The following is a 21,837-nucleotide window of genomic DNA, read 5'->3' as shown; positions in this document are numbered from 1 at the left end:
TATTACTTATATAGATATTGTGTAGAATTCCCATTGCATTTATCTCATAATTAGACAGAAATTTTAAGTAATTTCTTTCGAGAAAGAAAAATGAATCATTAATTAACTGGATTGAAGTACATATGCCAATTTAATGAACCCTACCTATCATTCTGTCTGTAAAATATTTCTTAGTTTTAATTTATAATATGATAAATATCTAATAGATATATTTCCATAAACAAATATTCCTTGGGGTCCTTAGCAATTTATAAGAATGTTAAAGGGTTCCTGAGACCAAAAAGTTTGAGAACCACTGTGGTAGCAGAGTAAAGTTAGTCATTTCCTATTTTTAAAGGATATTTTAGAATAATTCATGATAGTATGCTTAACTACACAACATTCTTTCATCTTTTTCTTTTAGGTTTATTTTCTGATCTAGATATTCATTCAAATTTGGGTGTTATTTCTTATGGTGTTTCCATGACTACTTTGGAAGATGTATTCTTAAAGCTGGAAGTTGAAGCAGAAATTGACCAAGCAGGTAAAAACAAAACTAGCAAAACATTTTAGGCAATGAACCAGACAGATGGTGAACAAGACAAATAATTGTATAAGCATGTGAAATTTATATTTTGGGGGAGAAAGGGCAGAAACAAAAGGTAAATAGATAAGTAATAGAAATATTTACTGATAGGGCTAAGAGTTATGAAGGAAAGAATGGGGTGGTCTTCGGGAGCAGATAACTTAGATTATATCTTCAGGGAAGACTTCGTTGAGATGATATTTAAACTGAGACCTCGATGGCAAGAAAAATCTAAGTAAGTGAAGATTTTTCAATTTTAAAGCAAAGGAGTAACATGATCTGATTTGCATTGTTAAAAAATGCATCCTGGTTGTCAAATGATGAGTGGATTGTAAAGGAAGTGTGGCAGCAGGAAGACCAGTTAGGAAACTGTTACACTTAATCTTAGATTGAACTAGGATGGTAGTGAGAATAGGGAAACATGAGCAGATTTGGGTTATATTAGTGATCCTGGTGATGACTTGCTGATAGATTAAGTGTTAGAGGTCGGGGAAAAAGAGGAATCAAGAATAATTGCTAAGCTTTTGGCTTGAGAACTGGGAATGGAATTGCCATTTCCTGAGAATGGGAAAGGAGCAGGTTGGTGGAAAGAAGGAATCCAGGCATGAATTTGGCTATATTATTTGACGTCCAAGTGGAGGTGTGTCCAGTGGGCAGTTAGATGAACACATTTGGAGCTAAGTGAAGATGTTAGGGCTGAAGATACAAATTCTGGAGTTACATGTAGATGGTGCCATGGGATTGGATGAAATCACTTAGGTAGAGAGTATAGAAACGAGTAGAGGGGCAAGCCCTGAGATTGAACAATGAAGGGCCAAAAAGGGCTAAAAAGGAGCCATTATTGTTCATTCTTTCTTCATAAAAGGAGATGTAAAAACCAAGGCAAATGATGCTTAGGAAGGAGGAAGTGGCCAATTCTGGTTGCTGTGAAGAATAAGATGAGAACAGAAAAGATGGTTTTGGTAACAGAGAAGACAGTGGGGGATTTGGTAGTGTGGAAGCCAGTGGTGACCTTGACCAGAGCAATTTCAGTGGATCTGTGTAGTTTAAGGTGAGAATGTGAGTTGAGGAAACTTTTCTTATGACTGAAGGTTAGCAAGATGGTTGTGGTGGTAGGTCAGGAGAGTGAAGGAAATGGAGATGTTTCTCTCAAACATGGAGAAAAGAGAAAAGTCAAGTTTATGATGAGCACATATCAGATTGCAGTCAGAGAGGGAAAGTTCACATACAAATTCTGGATCTTTTTTTTTTTTTTTTTTGGTGAGGAAGATTGGCCCTGAGTTAACATCTGCCAATCCTCCTCTTTTTTTTTTTTTTGCCGAGGAAGATTGGCCCTGGGCTAACATCCGTGCCCATCTTCCTCTACTTTATATGGGACGCCGCCGTAGCATGACTTGACAAGCGGTGTGTCAGTGTGCGCCTGGGATCCGAACCAGCGAACTCTGGGCCGCCGCAGCGGAGCACGCGCACTTACCTGCTTGCGCCACCGGGCCAGCCCCCAAATTTTGGATCTTATACAGTTAAAAGATAATAAGAGCTTAAACTGAGGCTTGCATCCAGTTTGATGAAATTGGGTAGAGATAGGGTGTAGGAATAGAGGAAATAAAGGAAGTTAGAGATCAGGATGTAGAATGCATTATCAACGAATATGTTTGTAATACTTAGGATGTTGGAAGAGAATTAGATGGAGAAGATGCTTGTACATGTGGTGCTAAATATTTTGAAGTATATGAAGTAGTTTCTAGAAATGTTTGGGTGGTGGGGATAAAGATAAGGGTGTGCTCTATCTAGGTGTTACTGGCTTTTTTCTATAGTACTTTAAATCCACCGTGCAAAATAAATTTACTTTTAACATCAGCTTGCTTTCAGTTTGGCCGATTTTGATCGTTTTATTTTTCAAAGGTTAGTGTATATCAAATTCTGTAGAAGGTAGATTGATGCTCCTGGAATACCATGATTGTAATATACAATATTTTAACACCTTTTTTAGTTTGATTAGTCCACTGTATCAGAGGAAGAGAGGGATTGGACTTGTTTATCTTACTAAGTCATTCATCTAAACTGTTAAGTTGGTAAGATGCCAAGATAACCAGATTGTACTTAAATAATATTTTATGCATTATTCCATTCCACTCTTAAAATTTTTAATGTTTACTCATTTTTTAAATCTAGCATGAGTCTAAGAAGTTCCCTCTTTGTGGCTCTCATCATACTGAAGCCAATTTTCATATCTTTTCATTATTTTTCATCTCTTTTAAATTGAATCACTGTTATAAAAATAATATATCCTGGTTTCTATCTCATTGATTAGTTTTGTCTGTTTCTGGTTTAGTGGAGTCAATCATATAGTATGTCTCTTGCTTCTGGCTTCTTTTACTTAATGTTACGTTTGTAAGATTCAAACTCCTGTACAGTAGATGGTTCACTTTCATTGTTTTGCGCTATTCTGTTACAGGAGTATTTCACAACTTATTTATTCATTCACCTGTTCATAGACTTTTGGGCTCTTCCCAGTTTATGGCTATTCTGGATAGAGTACTGGCTAAGAATATTCTTGTACATGTGTTTTGGTGAACCTATGTACATATCTTACATATCTCTGTTCGGTTTATACCTAATAGAGAGTTTCTTGGGTCATAAGATATGCGTATGTTCAGTTTTGGTAATATTGCTGAAGTACATGAGAGTTCCATTTGTCCTTACATCACCGCCAGATGTGTGCTTCTTTAAAATTTACGTGCTTCAGAAAGATTTTCATCCTTTTAAGGAATATATCTTAATTTTCTATCTTTTTGTTATCTTTTGGCAAATAGATTATAGTGTATTTACTCAGCAGCCACCAGAAGAAGAAATGGATTCAAAATCTTTTGATGAAATGGAGCAGAGCTTACTTATTCTTTCTGAAACCAAGGCTTCTCTAGTGAGCACCATGAGCCTTTGGAAACAGCAGGTGTATACAATAGCCAAGTTTCATTTCCTTACCTTGAAACGTGAAAGTAAATCAGTGAGATCAGTGTAAGTATAATCACTCTGCTGGCTGATGAGTTGTTTTTTTAAGGATACAAATTGAATTTACCATCTTAATTTTTAAAATGTAGGGCCGGCCCCGTGGCTTAGCGGTTAAGTGCATGCGCACTGCTGCTGGCGGCCCGGGTTCGGATCCCGAGAGTGCACCAATGCACCGCTTCTCCAGCCATGCTGAGGCCGAGTCCCACACACAGCAACTAGAAGGATGTGCAACTATGACATACAACTATCTACTGGGGCTTTGGGGGGAAAAAATAAATAAATAAAAAATTAAAAAAAAAAAAATAAAATGTAGACATATGTAAATAATCTATGTAGTTTTGAAAGATAAAACTATATTTTCACAATGTCTGAGAAGAAAATTATGCTTTTAGTAATTTCTTCGAATACCATTAGAGCTTTACTCTTTTTTTGAACTAGCATTTTTGTCTCATCTATAAAATGAGGGAGTGACAAATAATATTCTCTAATTGTGTAGTTTTTGAATTATTGTCATTATATTTAAATTTTATTTTGCGTTTATATTTTTCACAATTATTTTGCATCTATTACTAATATTTATAGCCACTTTTTGTATACAGCAGGAATAAGTTTTATCCCTTCTTATCAGATGAAGAAACTGAACTATAAGGAAGGCTTTATAGCTGGTAGAACTGGGATCAAAATGACATCTTTTCAACTTAGCTTTGCCTCTCTCATTTAGGTTCTCATGGGGTGTTAGACATTGAATTATTTGGAAATAACATTAAGTACTTTCAAATACCACTCGCCTATCTTGTTAGATCCAGAATGACAGTAGAAATAAAACTTAATAATCAAGAATAAGAGTATTGTTATGTTTTTGAAATATGCTGAATTCATTTGCTTTTTTGCCCTAATTTATTCAGTAGCAAAGAAATGTATCAGATTTATTAGTGTTAGCATTACTGAAAGAAAAATATTTATTTAAATCAGTATGTTTCAGTTTATTTCACTCAACACTATTCTCGTAAAATACTCCCTGAAAAACAGCAAAATGTCTTTGCTCAGACTCCCATTACAAAATAACATAGACTGAGTGGCTTGAACAACAGAAACTTATTTTCTCACAGTCCTAGAGGGTAGAAATCATATTAGAGTACCAGCATGGTCGAGTTCTGGTGAGGACTCTCTTCCTGGCTTGCAGATCGGCCACCATCTAGCTGTGTGCTCACATGACTTCTTGGTGCATGCACAGGAGAAGAGACAGAGCAAGCTCTCTGGTGTCTCTTCTCATAAGAGCACTAATACCATCAATGAGAGCCATACCCTCAAGACCTCATCTACTCCTGATTATCTCCCAGAGGCCTCACCTCTAAATGCCATCACATTGGGCATTAATATGGCTTCAAAATATGAATTTGGTGGGGAGGATGACACAAACATTCAGTTCATAACAAAAAGTATCGTATGGTCAGATATGCATTTGACCATCTATGCATTTAGAAAATATTGTATCTTATATTCCCTCTCTTAAAGAGTTATTCATTAGCATATAAAAACACCTGAGAGGTTCTATGGTAAAGAAATTATCTCAACTTTGTTTAATGTGGAGTTTCCAAATATTATTTAACCTTGAAATTTTTTTTTACCATAAAACACCTATTACCTTATTATAGAACTAGAGTTCAATGCAGTATGCTTTTGGAAATGCTAGTTTAGGTGTACTTACAACAATTGAAGAATGATTTTTAAAAAATTATAGGGATTCTGAAAATTAAAAAATGCTCAAGTGTGGTAATCTAAGCTCTCTCGACCCACTTGTGACAGCTATCATGTATAATGTAGAGCTGTGTTGCAGGATAGCATAGAAGGGTATCTGCCCTCCAGGTAGGAGGACACTTTGACTGGACAATAGAATTATGTGCTTGACCAGGTGCGCGTGTAGTACATCTTGCTTTGCCTCTAGAGGAACAATGGGAATTAATGTGGTGAGGATGAATTTCAAAGATAATCATTCGGGCCAGCCCCGTGGCTTAGCGGTTAAGTGCACGCACTCCACTACTGGCGGCCCGGTACAGATCCCGGGCGCGCACCGACGCACCGCTTCTCCGGCCATGCTGAGGCCGCGTCCCACACACAGCAACTAGAAAGATGTGCAACTACGACATACAACTATCTACTGGGGCTTTGGGGGGGAAAAAAAAAAAGGAGGAGGATTGGCAATAGATGTTAGCTCAGAGCCGGTCTTTCTCAGCAAAAAGAAGAGGATTAGCATGGATGTTAGCTCAGGGCTGATCTTCCCCCCCCAAAAAAAACCCAAAGATAATCATTCAAGTTTTCACTATATTTTTATTTTCATCATTGTGTCTAAAATATTTTTGTATCATATATTTTCTAAAATGTATGGAGAGTAAATAGTCAGAATAGAGGTAGGGCAGGAAGTAGTTCCTTCAGGAGAATAAAGGTGTAAATGTGATACAATGTCTGGTTCTTTAAGTTATACAAGTTTACATGCCCTATAAAAAGTTCAGGGTGACTGTGGTCTAAAATATACTTTTATAGCCTTTAATTTTGTCATTGAATATTGGCTTTTTGTCCAGTATTGTCATGAGATCATTTGAAGAAATTCTAAGTGCTGTTTTTTCCAAGTTTTTTTCTTTTCTTTCTCTCTCTCTCTCTCTTTTTGATGAGTACCCTTTAATTGTCATGTGAAGGAAGATTTTTTAATAGATTTATATATTAGTGTACCTTGAGCTGTATTATTTTTTTTCTTTTCAGGTTGCTTCTGCTTTTAATTTTTTTCACAGTTCAGATTTTTATGTTTCTGGTGCATCACTCTTTTAAAAATGCTGTGGTTCCCATCAAACTTGTTCCAGACTTATATTTCCTAAAACCTGGAGATAAACCTCATAAATATAAAACAACTCTGCTTCTTCAAAATTCTACTGGTGAGAGTGTGTGAAGGTCTGTGAATGTGTGTTGGTTGGGGCTTGGGGTTGAGGGGTACATATAAGTCAGAGGTTGGAATTTTAGAAATATATGAAAGTAAAGGCATGATCTGTCTGCACGAATCTAAATAAAAAAAAAAAACTCCGTATTGATGCTGAGTAATATATTACAGAAATGAAACTTTGATGTAAGTGGGGATGACAGTTTTTAAAAATACTGATTTATACTGCTTATAATAATAAAATTTCCTTTTTTAATAGTAGCAACGTATTCTCAGAGCAGCATGTTTCATTTCAAAGTTTATGACGAGTGAAGTAAACTTCAGAAGTTGAAAAACCCTTTTTAGAAAGAGTTACAGTATGTAATATTTATGTAGTTATATATCTAAATAGAAATGTTTAAACAATTCTTCAAGGACTCTCTGAAAAATTAGTTAGAATTAAGAAAAATTGCCTTAGATATAAATATTTATAATCAAATACATTAAATTTGTTATGAATATTTTTGGATTTGCTATTGATTATTCTTATTACATAGTTGTCAAATATAAAAAAAATTTAAAAACATATGGTCTTGAGTGAGGCTCAGAACAAATAAAAAAAACTGACATAGGATTCTGCTTTTCAAAATATTGAAACCTAATACAGAATTTCATTAATACATGATCAGTTGTTCCTACAACATCTCCCATCTGCATAGATAGTTTATAGTCCCAGGGTTCTTGAAGAGTAAAATCAAGGTTAGCTAACTGGCAAATTTACAGCAAAACAAAAGCATCTTCATTTGCTTATCTTGCTGAAAGATATTAGAAAGTTGCATTTAATCTAACCCTTTCTATACTCACAAACTCTTTGGGGTTTAACATTTCCCAACACTTCACCTGTAGTGAAGTATCTTTCACTAGATACTATGTAGTATCTTTCCTTTTTGATTCCTTATTAACTAAAGAGCTTTGCCTAGTGTTAAATAATAATCATAGTTAGGGATGATTGTAAATTACTCTAAAAGTCATCACTTTTAAAAATATGGCTCTCAATTTATTACATAACCTTCATTCTTTTGGAGGAAGAAGGCATTTAGTGATAGAAAACTACTCTTGAATAGAAAATGTTATGTTTTGCAATTTATTTCTTTCATTAGAGTTCTTGTTTTTGATTTTAACTGACATTTCATCTTGCTAAAATATAGAGTACTGCATGGACATTTTTTTTTGTGTGTGGGGATTTGTACATGTATCTAAAACCTTTCTGCTTTGAATGCATTCTCACTGATCTGCAGAAATCTGAGTATTTTCAAAATTTTATTCCTTCTGTTATTTTTTAGTATTTCTAGAGTTGCTCATATATGTATCCCATATTTTCCTAGCCCTTGTTGTTAGTCCTAAATGAAGCCACATGTCCTTTAGGAATCAGTGGCCTCTGTGTATATATGTTGGGTGGTATCTTACCCTCCCTGCAAAGCTTTTTGTATCACAGGTGATACAGTCCTTCAGTAATAACATAGGTGTCTTCTCAAGTGCAGAGCCACTCTGACAAGCTGGAGATGAGAGATGAGTTAAGACGCTAGCTTAGGAGTGAATGTAGTACCACCAAAGGCGCCATTCTCTCTGACACTCAAGTTTGGTGCTGAGTCTGATGCATCCTGCCATGCTCCTCAGTTATTGATAGTGTTTTCCTTTGTTTGGTTTTGATTTCTCTACAAGTCACATTTGTCCTTCCTTGCATCCTGGCTTTTGTGATGGTGGAGGGGATCTGTTTCCTTTCATCAGACACGTTGATATAGATTTAAACCTCAGAGAGGATTCCAAATCTTTCCCTTGGCTCCAGGCAATTTAAAGAATGTAGATAGAGACCTGATTATGTGCTTTAGTATTTTAAGGCAGTTAACGCAATTGACATTTATAAAATTTGTCTTTTCAAAGCACACAGAAATCCTCTAAGAAGTGATGTTACCTAACTGCACACCCTGCTTCTACCTTTCTGAGCCCACCAGGTTGTCTTGTTACACAAAATAGCCAGGTAGATTTTTATTCTCACTGTTTAACCAAATTTCATGTGAGTATTATAGATAAACTTCCAATGTGAGTCATAGTAGCAGCAGCAGCAGCAGCTAAACTTGGCATCATTACTGTGTGCCAGGTTCTGCTCCACGACCTGTGTATGTGTTGACATGGATTTGAATCCAGGCTGACGGGCTCCAGAGCCGGTGTTCTTAATCATGTCTTATCAAATGAAGATAGAATATTTTTTTAAAAAGAGCACTGTCCGATATTATTAAAAGCCTGTATCTATTTCTCATTTAAACTGATTCTTTATTATTTGCTTATTTTCTAATACCAGACTCAGATATCAGTGATCTTATTAGCTTTTTCACAAACCAGAACATTATGGTGACGATGTTTAATGACAGTGACTATGTGTCTGCTGCTCCTCATAGTGCAGCTTTAAACGTGATGTATTCAGAAAAGGTAAGAGTAATGTATGTGAATGAATTCCCATTTGAAAGTTATAAAAGATTAAGATATTTCCTGTAAAATTAATCATTTGCTGATTTGATCTCATTAGTTGGAAATTAGAATTTACTCTTGGAAATAACTAGCTGTGTTTATGTATAATATATTTTATGCCTTTATAAGTGACTAATATATAAAGCTACAAAGAATTTAATTTTATTTTTATGTTATGTTTTTGTTTAAAATATCAAAATATCTGTAGATTCCAAACTAGGTTGTCTTTATTCATCTGTTTTTATTGAATATTATTTTTGTGATTTGTTGAACCGGCTTTTAGTATAGTTAATTAGTTAGTGAGAAAAGCTTGATACATAACAACAGTATATCTATCTATATTTATATATAGTATGTAATAAGTCTCTATTTTTTTAAATTGTAGGACTATGTTTTTACAGCTGTTTTCAACAGTACTATGGTTTATTCTTTACCTGTATTGATGAATATCATTAGTAATTACTATCTTTATCATTCAAATGTGACTGATGAAAGCATCCAGGTGTGGAATACCCCATTCTTTCAAGTAAGCAAACTTAAAAAAATGTGTGTGTATAAATATAATAACTGTTAAAAGCCAAGTGATAATAACAAACGAAATCTGTAAGTGTTCATCTTGTGACACTTCCTAGTCTTAAAACTTAAATTGGGGATGGTTTACATCTGGGTTCAGGAGTCTTAGTTTGCTTCAGGGTCAAGGAGGTTCTGTCTTAGTACTGATACTTTTGTAAAGCATAAGTATTTTTTATATTAATCATAGAAAAAAAGTTAGGTTAAAAATGAATATTGTTCGTCTAAAATCTAGATACTTTGAGTATTGAAAGAAGCTTGAGAAGTCACCCAGGCAGTCATTTTTCCTCTAGATAGGACTGTTGGATTATAAATATGAAAATTAAGTCTCCAGAAAAATATTCAACATTTTTCTCTTAATCTTTATGTTTTGTTTTTCATATATTGAAAAATAAATGGACAAATATCTTTCTGTAATAGCATTTTCTATTTTCTGTTGCTATACTGTTTTTTAACAGCTTTATTGAGATGTACCTCATACACTATCTGATTTACCCATTTGAAGTGAATAATTCAATGGTTTTTATGTTCATAGAGTTTTACAACCATCACCACAATCATTTCTATATTTCACCACTCTGCCAAGAAACCCTTGTACCTATTAGTTAATCACTCCCTAATTCCCCTCACCCCCAGCCAACCACTAATCTACTTTCTGTCTCTATGGCTATGTAATCTACACCCAAAACTTTTTTAGTTTGCTGTGATCTTTTGCCATCTTTAAATGGAAATCACATCGAAGATTAATTTAGTACTCGTCTTATTATAGTTATACTTAGACATGGGGATAAATTAACATCAAATTTACATTTTAAAAAACTCACTGGCATCAAGGTGGAGAGGGATTTCTGTGGGGTGAATTGAGGTGGAGGATAGGAAAGAAAGTTAAAGAAATCGGATCAGAGATTCTTTTACTAAATAGTTTAGATGAGAGGAGATGATGAGTGTCTGAATTAATGCAATGTCAGTAACAATAGTGTTAGAGGGAAAAAGATGTTAAAAATATGTGACATAGTGACATACTTCATCACTGTTGCATTCATGAGGTGAGGAGAAGAAAGGAGTCATATTGCTTACAGTTTTGGGTGATGTGGTGCATAATAGTACCATTCACCAATTTTGAGAATATAGGCAGAAGAGAGATTTTTGTTTTGTTTTCGTGGAATGAAGATACTGATTCCGTTTTGAGCCTACTGAGTTGTTGGTTATCCTTGTGACATTTGCTTGATGGACATGTTAGGCATTTGGTTGTATGAATCTGGAGAGATTTCTGGATAGGAAATAAATATTTGTGAATTACCAGTGCATAGGTGATGTTGAAATCATTGAAGTTATAGATCGTCTTTTGTGATTTTTTTGTGAAATATTTCAAGCCTACAGAAAATAAACAACCATGTATCTACTACCTAAATGTTTCAAATGTTAACTTCTGTCATACTTTTTTTTATTTAATAAAACTTTAAAGATACAGTTGAAACCTCTAGTATATCCTCCCCAATCTTGTTCCTTTTCTACTCCGTGAAGTAACAACCACAATTCAAAATTATGATTCCTATACGTGTTTTTATGATGTGACTACATTTGTATGTATCTATAACTATTACAAAAGATCTTCAACTTTCTGTCAAACACTGACATATAACCATACCATTTTTTAAAACCAGGGGAAAGAAATGAGACTTTTTAAAAATCACTATTCATGGATATAGTTTTATTAATGTTCTACATTTTTTTTTCTTCCTTTATCAGGTTCTGCATGATTGGCTCCAACTGTAGTCTCATTAATCTCCACTTTTTGTATTACTTAGCTTACATATTTGTTGGTTCTATCTGGGTCTTCCACTATAATGTACCAGAGTTTGGGACAAATTCCTCAGTGTCATATGGCATGAATTAAGGAATTGGCCTTATTGCTAAAAACTCAGAAGGCTGGGGTCAACAAGATGCACTGTGTTTCCACATCATCCTGTGGAGGAGTGTGCCAGGGCCGGGGTGTCTGCTAGACATCGTGTGGGTTCTGTTCTAGTGCAGAATACTTTCCTGTCCCATGGGTATATCTTCTTACAGAACAAGGGTAAGAAGAGGGCCTTGCTGAAAGTGGGGGGTAATACAGTACCCTTGGTTCTGGGTAGTTTGCACTTGGGGCACCAGCTGTTAACTGGGTAGTCTGGAAACGTTTGCTCTCTGTTCCTGGTCCTTAGGGCAACTAGGACTGTTGGGGCCTGTGCGAGTTATAGTCCCCCCTGCTGGAGCGAAGAAGCTTCTAGTTCCGTGGGAAGCTGAGCTTGGGTACAGCTTTTCCCAGTGGGGAAAAGGAGGACCCCAAGATCCCAGCTGGTGCATAGTCCAGGCAACCAATGAAGGCGTCAGAGATTATCCTGAGATGGCCATGTGCATTGCATAAGACCACTGGTGAACATGTTAACTGCTTATCATGCACCTTGTTATTTTTAATTAAATGGTGAAGCTTAATTTATATGCCATATTATTCGGTGTGGTAGATAAGAAAATGGAAGTACACTGATCTTCCCGGGATCATATAGCTATTTAATAAGTAGCAGAGTTGGTACTGTAGCTCACTGCCTGTTAACTCTGCCACCTGTTCTTTCCTATAGACTGTGCCTAGGATAGATATCCTAATGTTTTTCTTCAGAGGTTTTGATAGCCTTTTAGAAAGTAGTAAGATGATATAAAGTGATTCTCAGTTCCGTTTCTTATTCTGTGGTTGTCTTTCAGGAAATTACAGACATCGTTTTTAAAATTGAGCTGTATTTTCAAGCAGCTTTACTTGGAATCATTGTTACTGCAATGCCACCTTACTTTGCCATGGAAAATGCAGAGAATCATAAGGTAATGACTCAGTTAAAAAATTTACAGGTATACTTTGCTAATAAGATATCTCACACATATCTCACACACAAAAAATAACCTGTTTCGCATGAGTGCAAGACTTCTGTATAATTATTACTTCAGGAGTAAGTAAATGGAGTATAAATACATTTATTAATAATAGTAATAACTATCATTTATACTTGAGTCCCTGCCATGTACTTTAAAAGTTACATTCTTTAATCTTTCAACATTGTGAAGTAAGTTTTATATTACCTGCTTTATTTATAGGTCACAAAATGGAGGATGTGAACGTTCATATAGTGTGCCCAGGTTGACTCAACTTAAGTAGTGGATCTAAGAACTGACTATGATCCTTATGTTCTTAATTGGTACACTAAACTGCCTCTCCCCTTTAACCTTTAATAGAATGTGTTGAATGTATAAGGCATTTAATTTTTGTTAAATGAAAAAAAATAGGTAGGAAATGATTGTGATCATCAGGGCCTAGGAGACATTACTGTGTGTCCAGAGGTTCTTGGTGTTCTTTCATCTTCTTTTCTGCTCCTTTCTCTTTTGAGGTCCCCAGTGAGTTGGTGATCTTGTACAGTCTTTTGGCTGTTCAAAGCCTTCCACTCTTCCACTCTTCTGAGATTATCTCTTTCTTACTCCTCTAATCAAAATTTTCATTCTTTCCATGTCTGTTCTTAGTTCAATGGAAGGAAATATGTCTAAATTAATTTACACAGTGTGGTGAAGAATAAGGTTAAGCTTCACAGCAGACAGTTACATCTTTTAGTAATTTTCTTTAGTGTAAAAGCAATGCATGAATCTCAGGAGACAGTTTTAAAATATATTCAATTTTTCTCTTATAAATATATATTCATTGTACTAACCTAGAAAATACAGGAAAGTATAAAGAAAATAAAGAATAATTCATAACTCCCGCAACTCAAATATAAAACTTACTAGACAATTGCATTTTTCTCTTTTTTGTTTCAACCTGTGTTTTTTAATTAAAATTTTCATTTAGAGATAACTGTGGGTTCATATTAGATTGCAAGAAATAATACAGCAAGATCCTATGTACCCTTTCCCACTACCCCAAAAACATCTTGCAAAACGATAGTACAGTATCACACCCAGGATATTGACATTGATACAGTGAGGATGTGGAACAGTTCCATCACCACGGAGATCCCTGCTATTGCCCTTTTCAAGCCCACATACCCACCCCACCACCTCCCTGACCTCTGGCAACCACTAATCTGTTCTTCATTTCTATAATTTTGATATTTCAAGAATGTATAAATGGAATCATAGCATATCTTCTTTTAGGATTGGCTATTTTCACTCAGCATAATTCCCTGGAGATTCATCCAATTTGAATATATCAATAGTCCATTTGTTTTTTTTATTGCTGGGTAATATATCATGGTGTGGATCTGGATTATTTCATTTTTGACTATTATGAATTAAGCTGCTTTGAACATTTGTGTACAGGTTTTTGTGTGAACATAAGTTTTCATCTCTCTGGGATAAATGCCCAAGAGTACAATTGCTGTGTCATATAGTGATTGCATGTTTAGTTTTATAAGAAATTGTCAAACTGTTTTCTAGAGTGGATACACTGTTTCACATTCCCACCAACAATGAATGAATGACGAAAGCAAGGATTATCCAAAATAATTGTATTTCACTTGGTTTATGTTTTTATACTTACATTGAAATTTATGTTTTTGTTCTTATAATTCATTGAACATGAAAGTTGTCCTTTTTTTTAATCGTTTCTCTTCTTAACTAATCTTTATATTCCATGCTTCCTTTACCTCGCTCTAGGGTTAGCTCTTTCATATAGTACTTTTAATAACTAGGAGTAGATTTTTATTTATTTATTTTATTTTTGGTGAGGACTATTGGCTCTGAGCTAACATCCGTTGCCATTCTTCCTCTTTTTGCTGAGGAAAATTAGCTCTGAGCTAACATCTCTTAGCTGTTAACCATCTTCCTCTATTTTATATGTGGGACGCCGCCACATGGCTTGATGAGCGGTACATAGGTCCGCACCCGGGATCCAAACCTGCAAACCCTGGGACGCGGAAGCGGAGTGAACTTAACCACTATGCCACTAGGCCAGCCCCAGGAGTAGATGTTTTTATAGATGAAAAAAATCAAGTGAATAAAATTATTAGATATTTGGATTTATAAAAGACTTTTAAAATTTCAAATTAAATAATGAGACCATGAGAGAGTTAGGAAAACTATGGTCATTTAAGTTTACTGTTAGTACATATGAAAATGCTATTGTGGTAGTAATAATAACGTAGATGTATGTACTACACAGGAGTCTATAGGTGGCTTTTAAATGCATTATCAGTACCAGGTGTCATGCTTAACCTGAAAGCCCTATGTAAATGCAGAGGTTACTTGGCAGTTTGTTAGCGTTTTCATGAAAGGTTAATTTTTAAAAGTGAGAGTCCTTTTCCTGTTTAAAACATATTTTTCCATCTATTTCCACAGATTTTCAAAAGCAGCAATGTTTTGGCTCCTTACTGCTTGCACAGCCTTTACTTCTGTGAACGCCTTTTGCTTTATTTTAGTTTTGTGTTTCTTAGCTGCTCTGCTGTATTCTGATTCTGAAAAATTTTGTTGAAATTGTTATTTTGTTATATCTTAGAAATAATGAGCCAAATTAAAGGCTAAATTGAATTTATACTTAGCTCTAAAGAGGGCTTTTATTACTTGTAGATCTGTAATGTGACCCTTATTGTTTTGTTGATGTAAAATTAAGAGTTCTACAATAATTTGCTAGAGTTTTTTGTTTGCAAATGTTTAAAATTATAATCAGTTTTTTCCCTTTTTTCTTTTAGATCAAAGCTTATACTCAACTTAAACTTTCAGGTCTTTTGCCATCGGCATATTGGATTGGACAAGCTATTGTTGATATCCCCTTATTTTTTCTTGTTCTTATTTTGATGCTAGGAAGTTTATTTGCATTTCATTATGGATTATATTTTTATGCTGTAAAGTTCCTTTCTGTGGTAAGTTAACATCAGTTGTACTCATGCTATTTTTAAGTAAAATGTTATTTTAAAAAACTAAGACTTTATAATGTGGCAATTGGTTGGTTGAGTAATTTGGATATTAATTTTTTTACAGAAAATAGAAGCAGCATCTGTTTAATTATTGTATATGATACCAGTAATGACTGCAATTTATATTACTATAAGCAATTTTTAAAACAATAACTTACTACGATTATAAAATAATTCTTTGAAACCAACGGGGTTGTTCATGTAGACTGTCTACTTGTATGTAATCAGGAATGCTTAAACAATCCTTAAAATATCTTCCTCGTTTCTATGCCTGAAAATAACTTCCCAAGGAAGAAACTCTTTTATTCCATAATTTAAAATATGGTTTAAAATACTAAGGGAGAGTATGATTTGCATTCATGTTCACATGTAAATGACTGGTACTCAACCTTTTCATATGAATGATGTGTATTAGGAAAAAGGCAAGACAAAGCTAGGTGAGGGTGGGGTTGCTGAAAGGAAACTTACCAGTTTTGCCAGAGATCATACTGACCTTACATATTAATTTCTGCCTTATAAATTAATAAATGTTTTTCTTAAAAATTTACACAGTGCATTAAATGTTGTATATTAAAATGGTAGCTAATAGTTGATTGAGAAAGATAAAGTTGTAACCAGCTGTTATACTTTTTTTTATAATAAAATGATGAGATACCATTTTATTTGGCATAAAAAAGAACTACAAATAGTGTTCATTTTAAGTGACTTGTTCAGGATTATGTTAACAATAAGTTAAAGGCATGAGTTTTACTGATTTAGGAGAAATGTGCATGGTGACTCCTTAAGTAATCACAATTTCAGTTTTTGGAGTGATTTGTTGAGCAATAAAATTTGAAAAACAATTATTCCTTAATATTTTAATATGACTAGCATTTTATATCATATGTATTGCTAGCTATTCATGTTTTTACATAAAAGTGCACATTTCTGTTTTACAGGTTTTTTGCCTCATTGGTTATGTTCCATCAGTTATTCTGTTTACCTATATTACTTCTTTCACTTTTAAAAAAATTTTGAATACCAAAGAATTTTGGTCATTTATCTATTCTGTGGTAAGTTACATTTTATGTTATTTTACCCCAGCTTTTCATAACAGCTTATTTGAAAGTCATGAACTCTTTTGGGATTATACTCAAAAATGTTACTGTGTCTTTTCTAAGTATGGAACTCAGATAATAGATAGCTGGCAGCGTCTTTTTGTGTGTATATTTGTCTTCTGCATCATCCAGTCCATGAAGGGATGATATTGAAAGCATTTAAGAACTGCCAGCTACAAACAACTGGTACCAGCATACTGACGCTTCCTGGCTAAGTATCGTCTCTGGTTCCATGTTTTACTAGAGGACTGAAAACATAGTTAATGCTGAGGCACAAACTTACAAGTAAGTTTGTATGAAATTTCTAACAGTTTTTCACTTGTTTTCTCGTTTTTTTCTCTAGACAGCATTGGCTTGCATTGCAATCACCGAAATAACATTCTTTATGGGATACACAGTTACAGCTATTCTTCATTATACCTTTTGCATTGTCATTCCAATCTATCCACTTCTAGGTTGTCTGATTTGTTTCATAAAGGTAGGTCTGTTAGGTATTTTAATATTTAAAAAGCATAAATACTGCTTATCTTTGAGATATTAGTTCTTGTACTGAAAATAGTAAAAAACATCATGTTAGCTGCTGCTACTTGATTTAAATATTATGAATGCAGCCATTTAAAATTACTGTGGAATCTTTTCAAGCATGTCTTTAAAACTTAAAGTCCCAAAGGAGAGGGACCATGTCCAGTACATGTTCTTTGGTGCCCAAAATGATGTACATGAATTACAAATATGGTCTGACTTGAGTCAGTATTTGTTTTGGGGGAGTTTTTCAAGGATTAAATAATGTATTGTAGTATAAAGGGATGAGAGAAAATAAAGTGTAAGAGATTTCTTTCCAAGAAAAAAATAAAACAAAGATTAGTTTTATTATGCCTGGATAATTGAAAAACATTTCCATATGATTTGAAAAATAATTAAGTGATGAATTATTGACTTAGGATGATTGCTAATTAAGTCTACTCACTAACCTCCCTTCTTTTTTCTTTCCTTCAGTTTAATATGTTGAATTTATACCTCCCCAGATAGAAATATTTTGGGATGGGGAAGATTGTAATCTAACTAAAAATTATAGCTATTAATATTAATAGCTAATTTATGTATCAAGAATACGTTTGCTAACCAAATGCATTTTTTTCATTTTAATCCAAATATTTCTACTCATTGCAGCTGAAAGAAAACTAATCACAACACTTCTGACACCAAATGTGTGGGTTTTTCCCTCACATAAAGCAATTCTAACACTAGCTACCTAGAGTTAGTGTAGACCCCTCAGGTTAAGGGCTCAGTCCCACACGACTGCTTCCCATTTCAGATGCCTATTACAAGTAGTGGGTCCCCCAGTTACCCACACTTCTGTCTAATTTAGATACAAATCCAGGGTTCCTGTGACCCCTTCTCAGGTTCAGTAATTTGCTGTAATGGCTTATACAACTCAGGGAACACTATTTACTATTACCGGTTTATTATAACAGGTATACAAATGAACGGGTCAGATTAGGAGGTGCGTAGGGCAAGGTCCAAAAGGGTCTCAAGTGCAGGTGCTTCTGTCCCCATGGAGTTCGGAGTGTGCCACCCTCCCAGCACATGGATGCTCTCCCAACCCTGTGTTTAGGGTTTTTATGAAGGTTCTGGTACTTAGACGTGATGAGTTAATCAATCTCCAAACCCCTCTCCCCTTCTCGGTGGTCAGTGGATGGGACTGAAAGTTCCAACCATCTCATCACTTTGTTGGTTCCTCTGACAACCAGCCGCCATCCTCCATGAGTAACTTCATTAGCATTAACTCAGCTTTGCTTTAAATTAGGGGCTTGTTTTAAATAACCAGAGATGCTCCTGTCACCTCTATCACTCAGGAAGCTTCAAGGGCAAGGGAGTTAGAAGCTGTGTGCCAGGAACCCAGATCAAAGACCAAAATATTATATCACAATGTCTTGGCAGCGTATACAATTCAAAAATTTTTGTCTTAGATTTCTTGGAAGAATGGTAGAAAACATGAGGACACCTATAATCCATGGGATAGGCTTTTGGTGGCTGTTATATCGGTAAGAAATAACAGAAATGTTTGTGTGTTAGCATGTTACCTTAAGAATAGTTTGGTTGTATGATTTTAACTCTCTTTTTAATTTTTATCCTGTTGCATAAAAACAAAAGTGCATAAAAAGTCAAGTGCGTTAGTTAATGCTAGCTAATGTGCATTTGGGTGGTAATAACTTTCATTTACTGAATATGTCCATTTTAATATACTTGGCTTTTTCATGTTATTCTATTTAATTATAATTCTGGCTTCCTCAGAAGCAAAAACAGAGCTTTTTTTTCTTTGATTATATTTTATGAAGTTGACAACCAGTGGACTTTACAGAGGTAGAAAAATATGTGAGAGATTATTTTACTAGAAATCTACCTATTAAAATTTATTCTTAACTCATATGACATGCAAAAAAAAATTGTGATTAATTTTTTTGGTGATGGTAAGGAATCTGATGTATCTGGTCTTCATTCTGTTGGTATAAGGAGAAAAAAAAAGATTTGGTCGTGAGCTGTTATGTGTTCTTCTTTTAGCCTTACCTGCAGTGTGTACTGTGGATTTTCCTCTTACAGTACTATGAGAAAAAATATGGAGGCCGATCAATAAGAGAGGATCCCTTTTTCAGGTCAGTTAATTTTTTTCTAAATTTTAATGTTTTTTAGTATGTTTACAGAGTTGTGTAGCCATCAGCATAATCTAGTTTTAGATCACTTCCTTTACTTCCAAAGGAAACCTTGTACCCGTTAGTGGTCACTTCCCCAACCCCCCAGTCCTATACAAGCACTAATCTACTTTCTGTCTCTATAGACTTGCCAATTTTGAACATTTAGATAAACGGAATTATACAATATGTAGTCTTTTTTTGTCTGGCTTCTTTTACTTACCATAATGTTTTAAAGGTTCATCCATGTTGTAGCATGTAGCAGTACTTAATTCCTTTTTTTTTTTTTTTTGGCAGAGTAATATTCCATTGTATGGATATACCACACTTTATCTGTTCATCAGTTGATGGACATTTGAGTTGTTTCCACTTTCTGGCTATTATGAATAATGCTGCTGTAAGCGTATATATTAACTACTGGATACTTCCCACATCCGTGGAAGGCTTAGTGTCTGGTTCTCCTTCCTCTTTTCCCTCATTCCTGTTGTCTTAGGGGAGACTTCAGCATCCACCTAGATAACCTTTCTAACACCCTGCCCCCTCAGTTTCTGATTTTCTCCACACCAGTTACTTGTCTCTTTTCCATTTCACCTATCTCTTTGCGTCAGATCCATGCCGTCTCTGCTTTTCACTTCATCTGTAAAATCTTAAACTTCAGTGTCCAACTCTACCAGTAACTTCATTTTTCCAGCTTTCTTATTTTATTAGTCCTATTGGACTTTTCTCCTATGGTTTCATACCCTTGAGTTTTTTCTGTTCTCACAAATGTATTAGCTAATCCTTGTTTTTACCTTTTTCTCTGTCCAGCCTTGCTCACATGATTCATCACTTTCACCCTCTGTCAGCACCCTTAACTTCTATATCTCTTTGACCTGAACGCTAAAAATCATAATTTTTGGTGAATCTTAGCTGGAGAGAAATAACATAAAAGTGCAGTCTGAAAATACTGCGTATTTATCCTATATAAACTCAACTTTGACACTGTTTGCTAACTCTATCACATTTTCCTAGTCAGCACCTTCCTATCTCTTCCTTTTGATAGTTATCCCAAACCTTTTTTGTATTCTTCAGATTCCCAAATTTCACTTGGCCTCACCTCGTTTCCTACTTCTCAGTAGATGATCTTGCCGTCTAAGAATAAACAGAAGCACTTTATAGTTTTATAAATTTTTTCACACTTATCCATCTCTTCCATCATTTTTGCCTTTTCTTAGTCCCAGAGGAAGAAGTACCCCTCCTGTTATCTAAGTCTTCATTTGTTCTGTCTTCTTAAGGATGTTGCTCCGTCAATTTTCTTTTCTCTTCCTATGTTTTCCCCTTGTGGATCTTAATAGGGTATTTTTCTTTCAGGAGGAGGTCACCTTTCTCCCTTATAAAACAAAGTAATAGACGTCAGAACTCATAAATCTCATTTAAACCTGAATCCCTCTCTGGCTCTTATCCCATATCTCTCTTTTCTTTCATGGCCAAAAACTTCCACCTTCAGTTCCTCACCTCTCATTTATTCCTTAGCTCCCTGCAATCTGGTTTCTGCCCTTACCCTTCTGTTGATACTGTTTTCAGTAAGCTAATTAATGACTGCTTTGTCTTTCAAGTAGGCTCAATTTATTTAACTAATCTGCAGCTTTTAATATGACTGACTTCTCCCTTCTTATACTTTTCTCTTGTTTGTTTGTTTTCTATAATGTCAACTCCTGTTTGCCTCTTTACCTCTCTTACTGTTACTTCAAAATTTCCTTTAGAAGAACTTTTTCCTCTACCTACCTTTATGGTGTTTCTGTGGATTCTTAATTCAGCCCTCTACATCTGCTCTCCTGGGCAATCTCATTTATGCCCAGACTGTAAATTATTTGAGGGAGGGGTACTTTTTTTTAATCTTTTTATCTTTGTGTGAAATAGTACCTGACACATACTGATCAAAAATAATATTGTTGAATGAATGAATGAATTTAGATACTGTCATCCAAATGGTATCACTGAATGAAAAATAGCTCTGTAATTCCACCTTTCAGAGATAACCATAGATCTCATATTGGTATATTATTTTAGTCTTTTCTCTGTGTAGTGCTTGAATTTCTTACAATTTTAATTTTCAGATCTACTATCTTTATATATTTAGGACCCATCCAACAAAGTCCAAAAATAGGAAGTTTCCAGAACCACCAGACAATGAGGATGAAGATGAAGATGTCAAAGCTGAAAGACTGAAGGTCAAAGAGCTGATGAGCTGCCAGTGTTGTGAGGAGGTAATTTAGTCTTTATCGCTGTCATATTAAATGTGCAATGATTAGTTCCACATACTTAGGAATTAATCTGAAAAATATTTTTCTTTCCATATGGATCTATTTGAACAAAAATCTTTCTTTGAAATAATAGTTTTGTCCACTTACTTTTGAATAAGCCATTATTTTAGTCATAAATGGATATTTATTTATATAATACCCTTTATTAGCAAATATAGTTCTTAGGATATGGACATGAGTTGTGTGCAGCCTGTCATGATGGGTATCTGATTTATAACTCTCTTTTTAAATCCTATTTCCCTTAT

At 34.6% G+C, this 21,837-nt stretch overlaps 1 protein-coding gene across 3 annotated transcripts in view; it reads left to right on the top strand.

Moving 5' to 3' along the window:
* Positions 1-21,837, top strand: part of ABCA5 (ATP binding cassette subfamily A member 5) — a 65,927-nt gene that overhangs the window by 36,945 nt on the left and 7,145 nt on the right. For all 3 annotated transcript variants that reach the window (XM_087441488.1, XM_087441487.1, XM_087441486.1), the window contains 12 exons: positions 404-523; positions 3,379-3,580; positions 6,332-6,501; positions 8,842-8,969; positions 9,394-9,534; positions 12,315-12,428; positions 15,278-15,448; positions 16,441-16,554; positions 16,943-17,077; positions 18,570-18,644; positions 19,162-19,253; positions 21,409-21,535. In XM_087441488.1, coding sequence (XP_087297614.1) covers positions 404-523; positions 3,379-3,580; positions 6,332-6,501; positions 8,842-8,969; positions 9,394-9,534; positions 12,315-12,428; positions 15,278-15,448; positions 16,441-16,554; positions 16,943-17,077; positions 18,570-18,644; positions 19,162-19,253; positions 21,409-21,535 — 1,589 coding nt within the window. The remainder of the gene's footprint in view (positions 1-403; positions 524-3,378; positions 3,581-6,331; positions 6,502-8,841; positions 8,970-9,393; positions 9,535-12,314; positions 12,429-15,277; positions 15,449-16,440; positions 16,555-16,942; positions 17,078-18,569; positions 18,645-19,161; positions 19,254-21,408; positions 21,536-21,837) is intronic.

Source organism: Ceratotherium simum, chromosome 16 (genome assembly GCF_057802395.1).
Source record: "Ceratotherium simum simum isolate JZ-2026a chromosome 16, ASM5780239v1, whole genome shotgun sequence".
Taxonomy (NCBI): domain Eukaryota; kingdom Metazoa; phylum Chordata; class Mammalia; order Perissodactyla; family Rhinocerotidae; genus Ceratotherium; species Ceratotherium simum.
Note: the sequence above shows the minus strand (reverse complement) of the source record. Positions and strands in the feature narration are given on the sequence as shown.